Below are 18,902 nucleotides of genomic sequence, written 5' to 3' on the forward strand. Positions count from 1 at the left end.
TAGGGTGAATAGTCAGCAGTGGAGCCTCTTGCCGACGAGGTGATTGACGGGGGGACTTTGGATTAGGAGGGGGAGGTGGAGGCTGGAAGTGAGAAGAGGAACATGTTCACATGCCTATGGTTTGGGAGATTTATTTACATTAACTTAAAATAATATTCCTACATCACAAGTTAAAAGATTTAATGAAGACTTAATGAAGAAAGCCAGAAAAAAAAATCACTAATAGCATGATTATATCATCTACAAAGAAAATTAATGAGAATGAGAAAGGAGCCCCTGATAATCAAAAGTAGCCTCCATAAGTCAAAATCCAAGAGCCCTTTGCAACAGAAATGACCCCAGATCAATTCTAAACACTGTCAAGACAGAGATGGATAACTTTTTTCAGATAATTATTAATAAATGGCACAGCTATACAACTGTTTAGAGTAGCAATGCATCAGAAAAATAGAAATATGCAGGCCCACAGCTGTGTCTTTCCAATGAATAATGTTCACTTTCAGCTATTTCTTCTGAATCAAAAGAACTGACAGAAATAACTTCCAGGAGGATAGAAAGAAGAAAGTCCAAGTCTTATCACAGAATCTTACAGTACAGGAGTTCAACCTCCTGTAGGGGTGGCACGGTGGCTCAGTGGTTAGCACTGGCCATGCCAAATTGCCTGTAGTGTTCAGGGATGTGTAAATTAGTTGTGTTATAGGGTGATGGGTCTGGGTGGGATGCTCTGAGGGTCAGTGTGGACTTGTTGGGCTGAAGGGCCTGTTTCCACACTGTAGGGATTCTATGACTTCAACCCATCGTGTCTGCACCGGCTCCTGAAAGAGCTACCCAGCTAATCCCACTCTTCAGTCCTATTTCCATGGTCCTCTAACTTAATCACTTTCAAATATATATCCAAACTGTCCTATGGAAACTGTCTCCAGCTTATAGTCCAACAAGTTGATTTGAAAACACAAGCTTTCAGAGCCTTGCTCCTTCTTCCTTTTTCATAGATTTCATAGAATCCCTACAGTGTGGAAATAGGCCCTTCAGCTAAACAAGTCCACAATGACCCTCAGAGCATCCCACCCAGACCCATCCTCCCATTACCCACCTAATCTGGGCAATTTAGCACGGCCAATCCACCTAGCCTGCACATCTTTAGACTGTGGGAGGAAACCGGAGCACCAGGAGGAAACCCACGCAGACACGGGGAGAATGTGCAAACTCCACACAGCCAGTGGCCCGAGGGTGGAACTGAACCCGGGTCTCTGGCGCCGAGAGGCAGCAGTGCTAACCACTGAGCCACTGTGCCGGCCGAGTCAGAGAGGTAGTATCAGACACAGAATTTAAAAGTAAAAGAACAAAGGGTCACACCACAGTTGAGGATGTATTAAACAAACCTAAGATGTTGTTAAATCTTTAATCAGTTAGAAGGTTTTAATTGATTAATATATATTTATGTAAATCCCTGAAGTTCTTTCAAAAAGCATACAATTTATAGACAGTCAGTCAGTCAGTCAGTCAGTCAATGTGGCGTTTTATAAATTCCTACTCTAGAAATAAAACCAGTCTGACTCCAAACCAAAACACAAACAGCTTCCAAACAAGGTCTCAGACCTAACATGCATTGTCTGACCTAAAATGTCACCTCTTCTTTACACTGATAAAATCTGTAGTTCTCTCACAGCAGTGACTTGAAAGAAATTCAGAAATTTACGTATACATATCAATCAATTAAAACCTTCTAACTGATTAAATATTTAACAGCATCTTAGGTTTGTTTAATACATCATCAGTGGTGTAACCCTTGGATCTTTTACTTCTAAATTCTGCGTCTGAGACCACCTCTCTCACTAACACCTGAAGAAGGAGCAAAGCTCCAAAAGCTTGTTTTCAAATAAACCTGTTGGGACTATAACCTGGCATCATATGATTTCTGACCTTGTCCACCCCAGTCCAACACTGGCACCTCCACATCACGACCAATCTCCCAGGCAGCGCATTGCAAATCCTAACAATTCTTTCAGTGAACATGTTTCTCCTCTCACTCCTAGCTCTCTTGCTTACAATCTTGAAATTTTGACACCTAATTACTGACATAAATCTTGCTTCAAGATTCTTCCATCCCTCTTCCAGAGAGGATTTTAAAACATGTTACTTTGGACTTTTGAAGCACCTAGGCCAAGGATCAAAATTGCAAGTTACTATCCACAAAGAATAAATATTTAGACTATCGAAGAATACCTTCCACTTGTATTTCAATATGTATTGATCCCTATTTGTCTGTGCACAAACTTATTTTTATTCACTCCCAGAACATGGGCATCACTGGCTGGCCAATGTCTATTGCCTATCCATAGTTACCCTTGAGAAAGTGGTGATGAGCAGCCTTCTTGAAATGTTGCAGTCCACATGTTGTAGATTGATCCATAATGCCCTTAGGGAGGGAATTCAAGGATTTCAAGGAGTAACAGTGAAAAAATGGTAACATATTTCCAAGTCAGGATGGTGAGTGGCTTGGAAGGGCACTGGCAGGCGCTGGTGTATCTGCTGCCCTTGTCCTTCTAAATGGAAGCAGTCATGGTTTGGAAGATGCCGTCTAAGGATCTTTGATGAATTTCTGCAGTAGATCTTGTAGAAGTTACACATTGCTGCTACTGACCGCCAGTGGAAGAGGGAGTGGATGCTTGTGGATGTGGTGCCAATCAAGCAAGCTTTGTCCTGGATGGGGATCAAGCTTCTGGAGTGTTATTGGAGCATCCAGGCAAGTGGAAAGTATTTCATCACATTCCTGCCTTGTGCCTTGTAAACGGGCAACAGCCTTTGGGAAGTCAGGAAGTGAGTCACTCCCCTCTGAGCTAATGCTTGTTACCATTTTGCTTATATAGCCAGTCCAGCTGAGTTTCTGGTCAATGGTAAACCCCAGGATGTTGACAGTAGGGGACTCAGTAATGCTAGCACCGTTGAATATCAAGGAGCAGTGGTGAGACTGTCCCTTATCGGAGATGGTCATTGCCTGGCATTTGTGTGGCGTGAATGTTACTTGCCACCTTTCAGTCCAAGCCTGAATATTGTCCAGATCTTGTTGCATTTAAACATGGATTGTTTTAGTATCTGAGGAGTCACTATTGGTGCTGAACATTATTCAATCATCAGCGAACATTCCCACTTCTGACCTTATGATGGAGGGAAGGTCATCAATGAAGCAGCTGAAAACGGTGCGGCCAAGATACTATCTTGAGGAACTCCTGCAGAGGTGTGCTGCAGCTGAGATAATTGACCTCCAACAATTTTAACCATCTTCCAACATGCCAGGTATGACTCCTACCAGTGGATATTTTGTCCCTTGACACCCACTGATCCCAGCTTTGCTTCGTGATACCACACTCAACCAAATGTGGCCTTGGTATCGAGGGCTATTACTCTCACCTCACCTCACGTCTGGAATTTAGCTGTTTCGAACCAAGGCTGTAATGAGGTCAGCAGCTGGGTGGCCCTGGCAGAACCCAAATGGGGTGTCACTGAGGAAGTACTGCTTGGTACCACTGTTGATGACTCCTTCCATCACTTTACAGACCTGGAGTAGACGAATACAGCAATAATTGGCCAGGTTGAATTTGTTCTGCTTTGTGTGTAAGGGACATACTGAGCATTTTTTCACATTGTCAGGTAGATGCCACTGCTGTAACTGTATTGAGAGAGCTTGGCTAGGGGAGCAGCAAATTCTGGAGCACGCATCTTCAGTACTACTGCTGGAATGTTGTCAGAATCACAGCCTTTGCAGTATCTAGTGCCTCCAAACGTTTCTTGATATCACATGCAGTGAATCAAATTGGCTGAAGACTGGTATCTCTGATGCTGGGGCCTAGTAGAGGAGGCCAAGATGGATCATCCACTTGGCACCTGTCGCTAAAGACTGCTGTGAGTGCTTCTGCCTTATTTACACTGATGTGTTGGGCTCTTCCATCATTGTGGACGGGAATATTTGTGGAGCCTCCTCCTCTGGTGAGTTGCTTAATTGTCAACCATCATTCGTGACTGGATGTGGCAGGACTGCAGAACTTAGATCTGATCTGTTGGTTGTGGGATCGCCTAGCTCTATCTAAGAATATAAAGGAAGAAAGGAATAGAATGTCTATAAAAAAGTGAAATATAAAAGCATTCATTATTAACGGGAAGGCAGTAAAAGCTCTTGCTAATGCAGACAAAAATGTTAGAAGCTCCAGAAGCAAGTTAGAAATCACTTTTCTGAAGAAGGGTCCAGCTTTCCTGCTCCTCTGATGCTGCCTGGCCGACAATGGTTACGTGTTTGCTATTGGATAGCTTTTTAATTCCAGATTTTATTGAAAATCTACTTCACCATCTGCCGCCAGGTGGAATTTGAACCTTGTTCTCAGAAATATTAGCTTGGGGCTCCAGATTATGAATCCAATGTCACAACCTCCCACCAAAATGATCACAATACACAGCATGATCAAGGAACATCTACCTTTAGCACTGACTGGGTCACATGCACTAGCCTGGACGCCACATGCTCATTGAAGCTGTCCAGGTGAATGAATAATGGATGAGACTAGATTATGACCCCTTCATTTCACTATTTGGGGAGATGAATGGATCTCTAAGGTTATTTATGATTGAAGACCAGACCTTCAAATTGTTTTTTTCCCTATTCCTTCCACATTTTATATACACTGTTATAAGTGACAAGATGGGGGAGTCAGCTGTCCAGGTATGGAATGTGTGAGGGAGGAAGAGGAGAACAGGACAAGAGAGACGTGAATAGGTATGTGCAAGAGTGAATGTATACAAAGAGGTAGACTGTGAACAATGGGAGGTAAACGCAGAAAGCAATCTTCAAGGAGAGAATAGGACAGGTTGGAGCAGGACAGGTTGGATCACATAGCATTTTGAAACAAACATGCTGCTCCTTATTTTGTGAAACTTCAGTGACTTTTACAATGTGACGTATGAACAAAATGGAGTGCTCAGACAAGTTTGCAACCCACTCAAAAATAATTAGAGGGAACAATGGTTAGAAGCCAAGTAGCTAACGTTATTCCTATTTCCTCTCTTGAGCAGAGGAACAATCCAGGAAACTACGGACCAGTGAGTCCGACAGCAGTGGTTGGGAAACCATTGGAGAGAATTCCTAGGGATAGGAATTATGCACATTTGGAAAAGCATGGCCTAATTAGGGAAAGTCAGAACGGCTTTGTGCAGGGCAGGTCATGTCTTACTAACTTGAGTGAAATTTTTCAAGGTGACAACGAAGGTGATCAATGAGGGTAGAGCAGTGGATATTGTTTACATGGATTTTAGTAAAGCTTTTGACAAGGTCCCTCATGGAAGGCTCAACCAGAAGATTAGGATGCATGGAATCCACAGTGACTTGGCCGTGTGGATTCAGAATTGGTTTGCCTACAGAAGACTTAGGGTATTGGTGGAAGGGTGTTTTATCAAGCTGGAGTTCCATGACTAGTGGTGTTCCGCAGAGATCCATGCTGTTTACTTAGATGAAAATGTAAATGGGTGGGTTAGCAAGTTTGCAGATGATACAAAAATCGGTGGAGTTGTGGATAGTGTAGAAGGTTGTCAAAGGATACAGCGGGATATAGATCAGTTGCAGATGGAGTTTAAACTGGATAAGTATGAGGTGCTGCACTTTGGGAGATCAAAGGTGAAGGGAAAGTATGCAGTTAACGTCAGGACTCTGAACAGCATTGATGTACAGAAGGATCTTGGGGTTCAAGTCCATAGCTCCCTAGCTCCCTGAAAGCAGCTACGGTAGTAAAGAAGGCATATGGCATGCTTGCCCTTATTGGTTGGGGAATTGAGTACGAGAGTCAGGATGTCATGTTGCAGCTTTATAAGACTTTGGTTAGGCCACATTTAGAATACTGCGTTCAATTCTGGTCGCCACATTACTGGAAGTACGTGGAGGCTTCGGAGACAGTGCAGAAGAGGTTTACCAGGATGTTGTTTGGACTAGGTGGTATGAGCTATAAGGAGAAGATCGAAAAACTCAGCTTGTTTTCTCTTGAGCGGTGCAGGCTAAGGGGAAACTTGATAGAAGTCTGTAAAATTATGAGACGCATCAATAGCGTTGATGGTCAGAATCTTTCTCCGCGAGTTAAAATATCTACCACAAGGGGGGCATGCATTTAAAGTTAGAGGGAGAAAATTCAAAAGACATGTGAAGGGTAAGTTTTTTTTTACACAGAGTGGTAGGAATCTGGAACGCACTGCCATCGGTGGTGGTGGAGGCAGATACAGTAGGGGCATTTAAGGGACTTTTAGATAAGCACATGAATATGCAAGGAACAGAGGTATAGGGACCAATGGCAGGCAGGAGAGATTAGTTTCATTTGACCTCATGTTCAGCACATCATCGTGGGCCAAAGGGCCTGTTCCTATGCTATACAGTTCTGTGTTCTATGTTCTAAGTCATCTTGTTTAAACAAGGTGTGGCAACCTATGGATAATGGATAAGCATGCAATATTTTATTTTATACCGCATAAGTTATAGAGTGTCTATGTGTTCTGCTGAAACCCTTTACATTGTATAACCCAGAGAGTGTCTGTGTCCTACTGAACCCGAGTGTTCACATACGAACATGTTATATTGTTTTTGGAATTATCATGCAACTGAATTAAGATTGGTCATAATGCCTGCTCTGTTTATTCACTTAACAAAGATATTATTGAACTTCATGATTCATATCATACTCTCCCAGAACTCCTTTCCAAAGAGTACTGTGAGTGTATCTACACAAGGTGTTCCTTGGGTTGCCGCACTTCAAAATAGTGGTTCACCACCACCTCTCAAGGACCATTAGAGATGGACAACAAATGCTGACTTAGCCGTGTCTATTTACCTGGTTGAAGACACTGAATTTGATGACTTCTTAATTTCAGTGCTAAACTAGGTCAATGCCATGAATTAAATATTGAAGTGCTAATTTCAAGAATTTAAGATGATGCACCGACCCCAGTACTGTTATAACAGGAAGCTCACAAATAATTGCCAATACTGGACTCCACGTTTTGCTTCAAATTAGCCTGGATATTAAAAGAAAATTGTTGGATCATTTTATACAAACACAACAAACAAAACAGTAAACAATAGAATATCAGTTTACTTAACAAGGCATCCTTTCCCCAGCTCCAAAAACTGAGAAATAAATGATTCAAGCTATACCCATAACAACAAAACCACAACACATACCGTGTGTCTCTGCCAAGAACAACCCGAGCTACTTTCTGCAAGTTCACAGACTCGTTGTCAAGAATACTGGTTAAGACAGATTTCAGATCTTGTTCTTCTGCATTTGCTAGCTGCGTGGCATATGCTTCCCATGCAGGTGCAAGCATTTCTCCTAAAGGATCAACCAATTTCACTCCATTGTCTTCCTGTAATAGGTAGTAATAATTTAAGACAGCACAATATACAAAGACAAAGTTGCCTTTATAGACTGTTTTCCTGAGTCAATGGTCACTTGACTGACAACATGCACCAAGATCCAAACTGTTGCTGTCAACATCCCATATTGGATAAAATTCATTCAAGTCTTCCACTGACATACAAGTAGTTAAAACACAGTAAAAAGAGGGACAGAAAGCCGAATTTACATATGGAGGTAGAGGGAATAGCTGAGGTGCTAAATTAGTACTTTGCATCCACCTTTACCAAAAAAAAGTGCTGCCAAGATCATAGAGAAAATTGAGGTAATGCGTTGGCTAAAATTTATTTTTAAAAAAAGAACAAAAAGTAGGCATTAGAAAGGCTGGCTGCACTTCAAAGTTCATAAATCAATAGGACTGAATCAGATGCATCCAAGGATACTGAGCGAATTAAGACCGAATATTGCCAAGGCACTGGCAGGAATTGTCTAATCTTAGATACAGGAGTGGTACCAAAAGATTTGAGAATTGGAATTTTTCTTCTTCAAACAATAAAAAAAAAATCAGATACAAGGATTAACCCAGCAACAACAGGAGAGTTTATCCTTGATACCAGGAAAACATTTAGTTATGCTAATGCCGGACAAAATTGACAATCCTTTGAAGAAACATGGATTAACTAATGGAAGCCAGCACATATTTTTTCAGGGAAAATTATGCTCAATTTGAGTTTCTTTTATGAGGTAATACGGGTTGATGAGATAATGCAGCTTGTGAGATAAATATGAGTTTCCAAAAGGCATTTGATAAAGCTGCATGTCAGATTTGCCAGCAAAGTTAAAGCCCAGAGAATAAAGGAACAGTGGTAGATTCACTCCTGACATTCAAACGGCAACTGGATAAATATTTGTAGAGAAAAGATTTGTGGGGCTAGGGAACAAGACAGGGTAGTTGGACACGAAATTATTTGTCCTTGAAGAGAGGATATAATAGTCTCTCTGTGCTTTAAAGATTCAATGAATTTGGTTTAAAAATTGCTTTATTGCTACACAAGTACCTTCTTTTAGTACCAAATCACTGCTTTACGTATAAAAGTATAGCTTAAGGATCTTGCAATCATTTCAGTTCCACTCTGCGTATAGCGAGAGTAACTTAACCCTGCCGGTCAGAAACTGATTTTCTCTAAAAAGCAAGGGAAACAAAAGCAACAAACTTTACTCAGAATTCCAGTTGATACTGAGTCAACTAATCTCAGATTTGCTCTTCTGGGGATCCTACATTTAGTCCTGTGCCTCTAACCTAGGGACTCCAGGATGTGAGCACAAAAATTGAAGCAGACACTCCAGTGCAGCACTGCCAGAGGTGCTGTCCTTCAGAACAGCCATTAAATCAAGACTCCACTTGCTCTCTTAGGTTGATGAAAATGATCCAACAATAGTTATTAAGAGGAGCAGGGGGAACTCTGGTGCCACAGTCAACAATTATCCTTCGATCAACATCACAAAAACAGATTATTTCAGCATTATCTGTTCATTAACACACTGCTACGTTTAAGAGATAACAGTGTGGAGCTGGAGGAATACAACAGGCCAGGCAGCATCAGAGGAGCAGGAAAGCCAACGTTTTGGGTCAGGACCCTTCTTCAGGAATGGGGGAGGGGGAAGGGAGCTGTGAAATAGAGAGAGAGAGGAGGGGTGGGGCTGGGGAAGGCAGGTGGGATGGTGATAGGTGAGCGCAGGTAGGCAGTGGTGGGGATTGGTCAGTGAGGTGGGAGGAACGGATAGGTAGGAGAGAAGATGGACAGGTCAAGGGGGCAGGGATGAGAGGGAGGGTTGGTCAAGGGATCAGGCCAGGGGTGGGGAGATCTTGAAACTCGTAAAGTCCACATTGAGACCATTGGGTTGTAGGCTCCCAAGGCAGAATATGAGATGCTGCTCCTCCAGTTTCCGGGTGGCGTCGTTGTGACACTGGAGGAAGCCCAGGATGGACATGTCGCCCAGGGAGTGGGACGGGGAGTTGAAGTGGTTCGTAACTGGAAGGTGTTGTTGTTTATCTCGAACCGAGCGCAGGTACTCTACAAAGTGGTCTCCGAGCCTCTGTTTTGTCCCTCTCATCCCTGCCCCCTTGACCTGTCCATCTTCTCTCCCACCTATCCGCTCCTCCCACCTCACTGACCAATCCCCACCACTGCCTACCTGCGCTCACCTATTACCATCCCACCTACCTTCCCCAGCCCAACCCCTCCTTTCTCTATTTATTTCAGAGCTCCCTTCCCCCTCCCCCATTTCTGAAGAAGGGTCCCGTCCCGAAACATCAGCTTTCCTGCTCCTCTGATGCTGCCTGGCCTGTTGTGTTCCTTCAGCTCCCCACTGTGTTATCTCTGACTCCAGCATCGGCAGTTCTTACTATCTCTGAGCTACTTTTAAGAACTGGTTTTGCACAAATTGTGTGTATTATATATTTGTCAACTTCACAAGGATTTCCTAGCTGCAAAGTGCTTTGAAGCATCTGGTAACTATTAAAAGTGCCATATAAATGCAAGTCTGTCTTGTTACTGGGGGAAACAAAACTGGCCAGAGTGTCTGCTCCTAATTTGCTATTCTGTGATTAAAAATGCAATAATCATTCCTCTATATATAATTAGCCTGGCACCTGGATGACACTTGCATTTCAAAGCTAAATAATGTCAACAGCTTTGTAGATAAGATAAAAATGGAAAATATTCTGATGGACAATTGCAAAAGAAACAAAGGAATTAACTCAAGTAAAGGAAGGTTTCACACTTGTGCTTTTCCAGAATTCCAGTGACAATCCTTCAGTAAAATATAAACTATACAAAGTAAAACCACTGACAATGAAACAAATTCAGGTAAGTCACTTTTCATCAAGTATTCACCAGAAATTTTAATATTGTTTATTTCCCACCATAGATGCTACCTTACCTGCTCAGTATTTCTGGCATTTCCTGTCTTTATTTTCATTTGAAGCCTATCTAATGTACAAAAAAAAAAATTCATGCTCAACTCTTCCTTAACCACATGATCCATTAGGCCTGGATATAGTATATGATGGGAGGAAAAGCAGAGACAAACAAAACACTAAATTTTAGAAATTTCAATTTTGACATTTAAGACAATTAACATTTTAACATATTCAAAACTCTTTTCTTTTCAACATGAAAAAAAAATGCAAATCCTGCCACCAAGTTAAATTTAGTTGTCAACAGATTAGACAGAGCAGAAATGATGAATCGATACAACTAACTCGGGTTTGGTCACATCCAAATTCTGAATGCAACAAAGAATAAAATTCATTAGCCCAGTTTGTCTAACTTTCCCTACAGATAACATAAAAATTGGAGGTGCTGCTACTACAAATAATAGTGTAATCAGTTAATTCCCCAGTAGGCAAGGATAACACAAGGAAACAATTGTTTTGAATGCCTGTTTGATACCACGTGGTGTATTTATCTGCTAACCATCAGAATAGCTCCAACATTTCAAGGTCAGTCTCAATCTTCATTTATTGTCCACTTTTGAAAACTAAAAATATCAATTAGGCTGTCACATTATTGGGACAGAAATAACATGAAAGAAAAATGTGTATAACTTAGAAGAACAGGGGCATAACAGCTTTAAACGGCCCATTTACTTGGCTTTCAGACATTTGTTTTACAATGTTCAGATGTGCCTAATGTGAATTTGGTATGGTGTGTTGAAGTTACAGCATGGCAATACAAGATGGAATTTAGAACATAGAACACACAACACAGAACATTTATAGACATCAATACGGAAAATGCTTGTTTCAGGTCAGACAGCATCTACAGAGACAGCAGCAAGATTCCATAAAGCAGAAAGAGAACAGATGTGCCGCGAGAAATCATAAAACAGTAAAAGTGAAGAGGGAAGATTGACAGGTTACAATGCCACGAGGGGATAGGGAAGAGAGCAGTGAAAGACCATAACAAAACATAATACGCGAGAGGACTGCAAGGGACCAGAAAGCAGTTAGATCAGTTTGTGGATCCACAGCAGATTGGAGGATCATCAAACTGTGATGTCACATAGATGCAGGCGACTGGTCAGTGAGTATTTTCTCTTTTATCTTTCAAAACAGGGATAATTTATGAGCAAATATTAGGCTTTATTATCAGCAAGATTTAATAACTGTAGTAAAGCTTAATCGAAGTACTAAGACTCATTAATTATAAATTAAGAAAAATAAATTAATTAACACAAAAAAGGGGCAGGGCAGGTCACGTCACATGTTGAGGGCTGTAGTACATGGGAGTTGATGAAGCTGACATGATCCAAGTCAACCATGTCTGCAATATGTGTCTATGGTTTTAGGAGCTGTGGCTCAATGCCAATGAGCTAGAAGCCAAGCTATAGATACAGCTTGGAGGCACAAAATACAGATTTCTCCAGAGGCTGTCATACCGCTTAGGATAGAGTTATCTAATTTGGTTGATGGTAAGGAACAAGCAGATATGACTGCAACTAAAGCATGTAAGTGGATCAAGAAGGTAGAGTGGAGGCGCCATAGTCCCTATAATTGTCCAGAAAGTTTAAGCTCTTGTAGCCCGAACGGGTGAGAGTGAAAGCTGGAAGCTGGATGAATGATCTAATCATGGCACCCTGCTAAAGAAAGAAATTCAAGTGTGGGATTAGATTATGGTTAGGGATTGGACACTGTCCTCTGCAGTCATGAGCAGGATTTCGGAAGGCTGTGTTGCCTGCTAGGTTCCAAGGTTCACAATATCTACTTAAGGTTGGAGAGGAACTTGAAGCACAAGGACAGAGAATCAAGCTGTTGCGGCCAACATAGCTTGGACTTGGAAAGAGATTCTGTCAAGGGAGTATGAGCTGCTAGGGATTAAATTAAAGGACAGAACTTTAAGGCAATATTTTTTAGATTATTACCTGAGCCAGTAGCAAGCTGACATAGGCTAAATAAGATTAGAGAGTTGAATGCTTGACTCAAAGACTGATGTGGTTGAAATGGGTTGACTCATAAGCACCTGTAAAAGTAGTGGAAAAAATGGGAGCTGTACTGTTGGGACCGTATTCACCTGAATTGTGCTGTGACTAGGCTTCTGGCATGTCATATAACAAAGGGCAATAGAGAGGGCTTTAAACTAAACAGTTTGGGGAAGTAATCATGTGAGAGGAGATGTGATAAATCAAAGAGCAACAAGAAGGTAATACAACATGATAGCAATTTGGGTGACAGTAGGAAGAGCAAAGCAAGCAGATTTAAGAATGTACCAGTAGAAATAGCATGGATTACGTGAATGGTAAGAAGTCAGAAATGAAAGCTCTACATCTGAAAGTGTGCAGCATTCATAACAAAACGGATAGACTGACAGCTCAAATAGAAATATATAATCTGTTAGTCTTTACAGACACTTGGCTGCAAGATGACCAAAGCTGGGACTTCAATATTGAAGACATTTTGACATTATGAAAAGTCATGAAACTAAGAAAATGCGGTGGCATTGCTCTGCAAATTAAGAATGTCGCTTATACAATAGTGAAAGATGGCCGTAGCTCAAAACAGCAAGATATAGAATCAGTTTGAGTAAAGGTAAGAAAAGGAAAGTTAAGGCATTGTTTGTGGGGCTAGTCTATAGTCCCCCTAACAGCACTGTATGACAGACAATAGTATAACATATAATGAGACAGGATTATTCAATAACCTCATTACAAAGGTGTTTCTACACTACAGCGATCATTGCATGGTAGAATTTTGCACTGAGTTAAAAGGGAAAAGCATGGGTCTAAGACTGACCTTTTAAAATCTAAATAATTGTAAATATCAAGGTATGATGACAGAGCTAGCTAAAGCAAACAGGGAAACTAGGTTTGATAGGCAGGACAGCACACGTACAATGGCAGACTTTTAAGCAGCTATTTAATAACTTTCAGCAAAGGTTTATCTCAGTGAGAAAGAAATATTTTTCAAGAGACTGCTGATCATGATGTGGGGCCAGGTGCAGCAGACAGCGTACATGGTCGCCCTAGGCCAGCAGGAACGATATTGTGAATTTCTGGAATAGAACAGAGGATGCTGGAGAAAATCAGTAGCCAATATTCTGGTCTCCCTGATGTAGGAAAGATAGTCATAGATCTGTACAGCGTGGAAACAGATCCTTCGGTCCAGCTTGTCCATGCCAAACAGATATCCTAAATTAATTTAGTCCCATTTGCCAGCGTTTGGTCCATATCCCTCTAAACCCTCCTATTCATATACCCATCCATATGCCTTTTAAATATTGTAATTGTACCAGCCTCCACCACTTCCTCTGGCAGCTCATTACACACACGCACCACCCTCTGCATGAAAAGGCTGCCCCTTAGGTCCTCTCTAAATATTTCCCCTCTCACCTTAAAGCAATGCCTTCTAGTTTTGGATTCCCCCACCCCGGGTAAAAGACCTTGGCTATTCACCCTATCCATGCCTCTCATGATTTTATAAACCTGTATAGGGTCCACCCCTCAGTCTCCGACACTCCAGGGAAAATAGCCCCTGCCTATTCAGCCTCTCCCTACAGCTCAAACCATCCAACCCTGGCAACATCATCTTCTGGAGGGGAGACTAGAAAAAGAAGAGTGTTTAAGAGTAAGAAGACAATTTTATTCTCAGAATTATTAGTATTTAGAATTATGTTCCCCAGAAAGCAGAGAACAGCATGTCATTTAATTTATTCAGTTTGAGTTGAATAGATATTTGATCAACAAGGGCGTCAAAGATTCAGGGGGTGAGACAAAAGACAGGAAAGTGGAGTAGAGGCCACAACCATGATCTTATCAAATGGAAGAGCAGGCTCAAATGGCCAACTGGTCAATTCTTGCTTCAAAATCCTCTGTTCTTATGCTGGAACTATCAAATATGTTAGAACTATCAAAAACGTTAGAATTGGAACATCTAGGGGTTTTCTGTCCTTTATTTCAGTGCATTCACACATCCTTCATATCCTGTAGCTGAAGAACTGATAAGGTAAAATTCGAATCAACTATTCCATGCAAAATTAATTTCCCTTTGAATCTTACTTCTGGATTATGGGATGCTGTGACCATTACACCAATAGTAGATTTGGTTTTCTTGGACCTCAACACTGCCAGCAAACCCATGCGATACATCACATGATCCAGTTGTTCAGCCCGTGCACGAAATCCTGCTGTTCCATATTGAAGAACCAGTCCGACAGGTTTAGGATGTCGTCCAGAAACCAATGCTACTTCATGAAAACAAGCCATATCTATTAAGAGAAAAAAAACACTTTAGTAATAGAGAAAGATTGTGAGGCTACACAATCTGATCATCTCTAAAACCCATTCAAACTGTTTAACTTCCAGGGACTTGCAGAATAACTTAATCAGAATTCTATTGATGTTATTAATGAACTACATGACTAGATTAAGCTTGTCAATACAGCACAGCACAACAGTTAGAGCAGCAGACGTAGGTAGCTCAGATACTCACTTGTAGCAACCACAACCTGGATTAAGTGTGAACACAATAACCAAAGTCAAGTCATGGTAACAGTCCCCAGTGAAATAACCAACATATAGAGCAATATCACAACCAGGGATAGAACTAATTGGTGAGTAACTGTGTTACACGTTTCCTTCCATGTCTTTATTCTTTTACTGCATATCTAAGGAAAGATATACTGGCATTGAAGGCAGTCCAGAGTAGGTTCATTAAGTTGGTTCTGTGTATGAAGGGATTTTCTTGTGTGGAGAACTTGAGTGGGTTAGGCTTATACTCACTGGAGTTTAGAAGAATGACAGAAGACATGATTGAAACATATAAGATTCTTAGGAGCTTGACAGGGTAAATGTGGAGAGGTCAGCAAGAGCAGAACAGAGTGAACTAGGGGGCAAACAGAAGCGGCAGTTTCCTGATAAAAGCCTGAAGAGCTGGGCCTGGACCAAGGTCAGGTGGATTGGCGGTGAGAGATCAACAGTAGGAACTGGAGAATTTGGCGGTAACACCTACACATGACGTATGAGTTTTTTTAAAGGTCAGGTAATCAGACTTCAGGACCAGCAGGTTCCTGTGAGGATGAAAGATAAGGTTGTCAAGATGTGGGAACTCTGGATGACAAGAGATTTTGAAAGTTTACTTAAAAAGAAAAAGGAAGCATATGTAAGATTTAGGCAACCAAACCAATGGAAAAATTGGTGAAGTTGTGGATAGTGAGTAAGTTTGTCAAAGAATACAGCAGGATGAAGAGCCATTGGGAAGTTGGGTGGAGAAGAGACAAGATAGTGTTTAATCCGGACACTGGTGAGCTTGACATCGGTGGTGGGCAAGTTGTTGGAGGGAATCCTGAAGGACAAGATTTGCATGTATTCAGAAAGGCAAGGATTGATTCGGGATAGTCAATATGACTTTGTGCGTGGTAAATCATGTCTCACTAACTTGATTGAGGTTTTTTTGAACAAGTAATGAAGAGAATTGATGAGGGCAGAGCAGTGGACATGATCTAAATGGACTTCAGTAAGGCGTTCGACAAGGTTCCTCGTGGTAGACTAGTTAACAAAGTTAGAACACATGGAATACAGGGAGAATTCGTCATTTGGATACAGAACTGACTCAAAAGGTAGAAGGTGGTGGTGGGGAAGGAGGGTTGTTTTTCCAGACAGGAGGCCCATGATCACCACAAGGATTGGTGCTGGATCCACTGCTTTTCGTCTTTTATATAAATGATTTGGATGTGAACACAGGAGATATGGTTAGTGAGTTTGCAGCTGACACCAAAATTGGAGGTGTAAAGGACAGCCAAGATGGTTACCTCAGAGTACATTGGGATATTGATCAGATGGGCCAATGGGCCAAGGTGTGGCAGATGGAGTTTAATTTGGATAAATCTGAGATGCTGCATCTCAGATGGCAAGGTCCTGGGGAGTATTGTTGAACAAAGAGACCTTGGAGTGCAGGTTCATAGTTCCTTGAAAGTGGAGTTGCAGGTAAAGTTGTTTGGTATGCTTGCCTTTATTGGTCAGTGCATTGAGTATAGGAGTTGGGAGGTCATGTTGCGGCTGTAGAAGACTTTTGGAATACTGTGTGCAATTCTGGTCTCCCTGCTATAGAAAGATGTTGTGAAACTTGAAAAGGTTTCAGAAAAGATTTACAAAGATGTTGCCTGGTTAGAGGGATTTGAGCCATAGGGAGAGGTGGAATAGGCAGAGGCTATTTCCTCTGGAGCTTCAGGGGCTGAGGGGTGACCTTCTAGAAATTTATAAAATCACGAGAGGCATGGATAGCTTAAATAGACAAGGTTATTTTCGCAGTGTGGGAAAGTAAAAAATTAGAGGGCATAGTTTTAAGGTGAAAGGAGAAAGATTTAAAAGGGACCTAATGGGCGACTTTTTCACACAGAGGGTGGTGCGTGTATGGAATGAGCTGCCAGAGGAAGTGGTGCAGGCTGGCATAATTACAACATTTAAAAGGCATCTGGGTGAGTATATGAATAGGAAGGGTTTAGAGGGATATGGGCCAAATGCTGGCAAACGAGACTGGATTTATCAAGGATATCTGATCAGCATGGACGAGTTGGACCTAAGGATCCGTTTCCGTGCTGTACATCTCTATGACTCTAAGTGTGAGGTGATGCATGTTAGGAGGTCAAATCTAAGAAGAAAGTATACTGTAAATGGCAGGATCCTTAAAAGCATTGATATAGAGAGGGATATTGTGGTCTAAATCCATAGCTTCTAAAAGTGGCAACACAAGTGGGTAAGTTGATAAAGAGCATTAGAATGGTGGCTCAGTGGTTAGTACTGTTGCCTCACTGCACCAGGGACCTGATTCAATTCTAGCGTCGAGCAACTGTCTGTGGAGTTTGCACATTCTGCGAGTGTCTGCTTGGGTTTCCTCTGAGTGCTATGGTTTCCTCCCACAGTCCAAAGACATGCAGGTTAGGCGGACTGGCCATACTAAATTGCCTAGTGTCCAGGGATGTGTAAATTAGGTGGATTAGCCATGGGAAATCCAGGGTTACAGGAATAGGGTAGGGGGATGAATCTGAGTGGAAGGCTCTTCAGAGAGTCAGTGTGGACTTAATGTTGTCACATTGTGATAATCTGACGTCTCCCCTATATCTACCTCCACTCACTTTAAAACTATGCCCCCTCATAATAGCTACCTCCACCCTAGGAAACAGTCTCTGGCTGTCCACTCTATCTATACCTCTGATCATTTTGTACACCTCTATCAAGTCACCTCTCATCCTTCGTCGTTCTGAAGAGAAAAGACCTAGCTCTCTCAACCTTTCCTCGTAAGACCTTCCCTCCATTCCAGGCAACATCCTAGTAAATCTCCTCTGCACTTTTTCCAATGCTTCCGCATCTGTCCACTGAAGTTAAGAATTCCCAATGTAGAAGTTTACATTAGATTGCACACTGCTCTTCTGCATTGCTAAGGCAAAACTTATGCTATAATGCTGACCAAGTAATGTGCTCCAAGACACTTAGTCCTGTTGGGATACATCATTCACCACTGACACAACCTCCAAAGATCACAGAGATAACAAGGCGTAGAGCTGGATGAACACAGCAGGCCAAGCAGCATCAGAGGAGCAGGAAGGCTGACGTTTCGGGCCTAGACCCTTCTTCAGAAATGGGGGAGGGGAACGGGGTTCTGAAATAAATAGGGAGAGAGGGGGAGGCGGATAGAAGATAGACAGAGGAGAAGATAGGTGGAGAGGAGACAGACAGGTCAAAGAGGCGGGGATGGAGCCAGTAAAGGTGATTGTAGGTGGGGAGTTAGGGAGGAGATAGGTCAGTCCAGGGAGGACAGTCAGGTCAAGGGGGCGGGGATGACGTTAGTAGGTAGGAGATGGGAGTGGGGCTTGAAGTGGGAGGAGGGGATAGGTGGGAGGAAGGATAGGTTAGGGAGGCGGGGACGAGCTGGGCTGGTTTTGGAATGCGGTAGGGGGAGGGGAGATTTTGAAGCTTGTGAAGTCCACATTGATACCATTGGGCTGCAGGGTTCCCAAGCGGAATATGCGTTGCTGTTCCTGCATCGTTGTGGCACTGCAGGAGGCCCAGGATGGACATGTCGTCTGAGGAATGGGAGGGGGAGTTGAAATGGTTCGCGACTGGGAGGTGCAGTTGTTTAGTGCGAACCGAGCGTAGGTGTTCTGCAAAGCGGTCCCCAAGCCTCCGCTTGGTTTCCCCGATGTAGAGGAGGCCATACTGGGAACAGCGGATGCAGTATACCACATTAGCAGATGTGCAGGTGAACATCTGCTTGATATGGAAAGTCTTCTTGGGGCCTGGGATGGGGGTGAGGGGGGAGGTGTAGGGGCAGGTGTAGCACTTCCTGCGGTTGCAGGGAAAAGTGCCGGGTGTGGTGGGGAGTGTGGAGCGGACAAGGAAGTCACGGAGAGAGTGGTCCCTCCGGAAAGCAGATAAGGGTGGGGAGGGAAAAATGTCTTTGGTGGTGGGGTCGGATTGCAGATGGCGGAAGTGTTGGAGGATGATGCATTGGATCCGGTGGTT

General features: G+C 42.5%; 1 protein-coding gene across 3 annotated transcripts in view; it reads right to left on the minus strand.

The window, feature by feature from the left end:
• pgm3 (phosphoglucomutase 3) overlaps nucleotides 1-14,648 on the minus strand; it is a 50,294-nt gene extending 35,646 nt beyond the window's left edge. The window contains exons 1-2 of one of the 3 annotated variants that reach the window (XM_020534601.2): nucleotides 14,442-14,648; nucleotides 7,211-7,395 (exon numbers count right to left, since the gene is read on the minus strand). In XM_020534601.2, coding sequence (XP_020390190.1) covers nucleotides 7,211-7,395; nucleotides 14,442-14,648 — 392 coding nt within the window. Of the gene's footprint in view, nucleotides 1-2,346; nucleotides 2,527-7,210; nucleotides 7,396-14,441 lie in introns of those variants that run through there. The other 2 variants (XM_048600587.1, XM_048600588.1) reach the window with 2 other exon arrangements.
• Between the last annotated feature and the right edge of the window lie 4,254 nt (nucleotides 14,649-18,902).

Source organism: Rhincodon typus, chromosome 9, assembly GCF_021869965.1.
Source record: "Rhincodon typus isolate 14 chromosome 9, sRhiTyp1.1, whole genome shotgun sequence".
Taxonomy (NCBI): Eukaryota; Metazoa; Chordata; class Chondrichthyes; order Orectolobiformes; family Rhincodontidae; genus Rhincodon; species Rhincodon typus.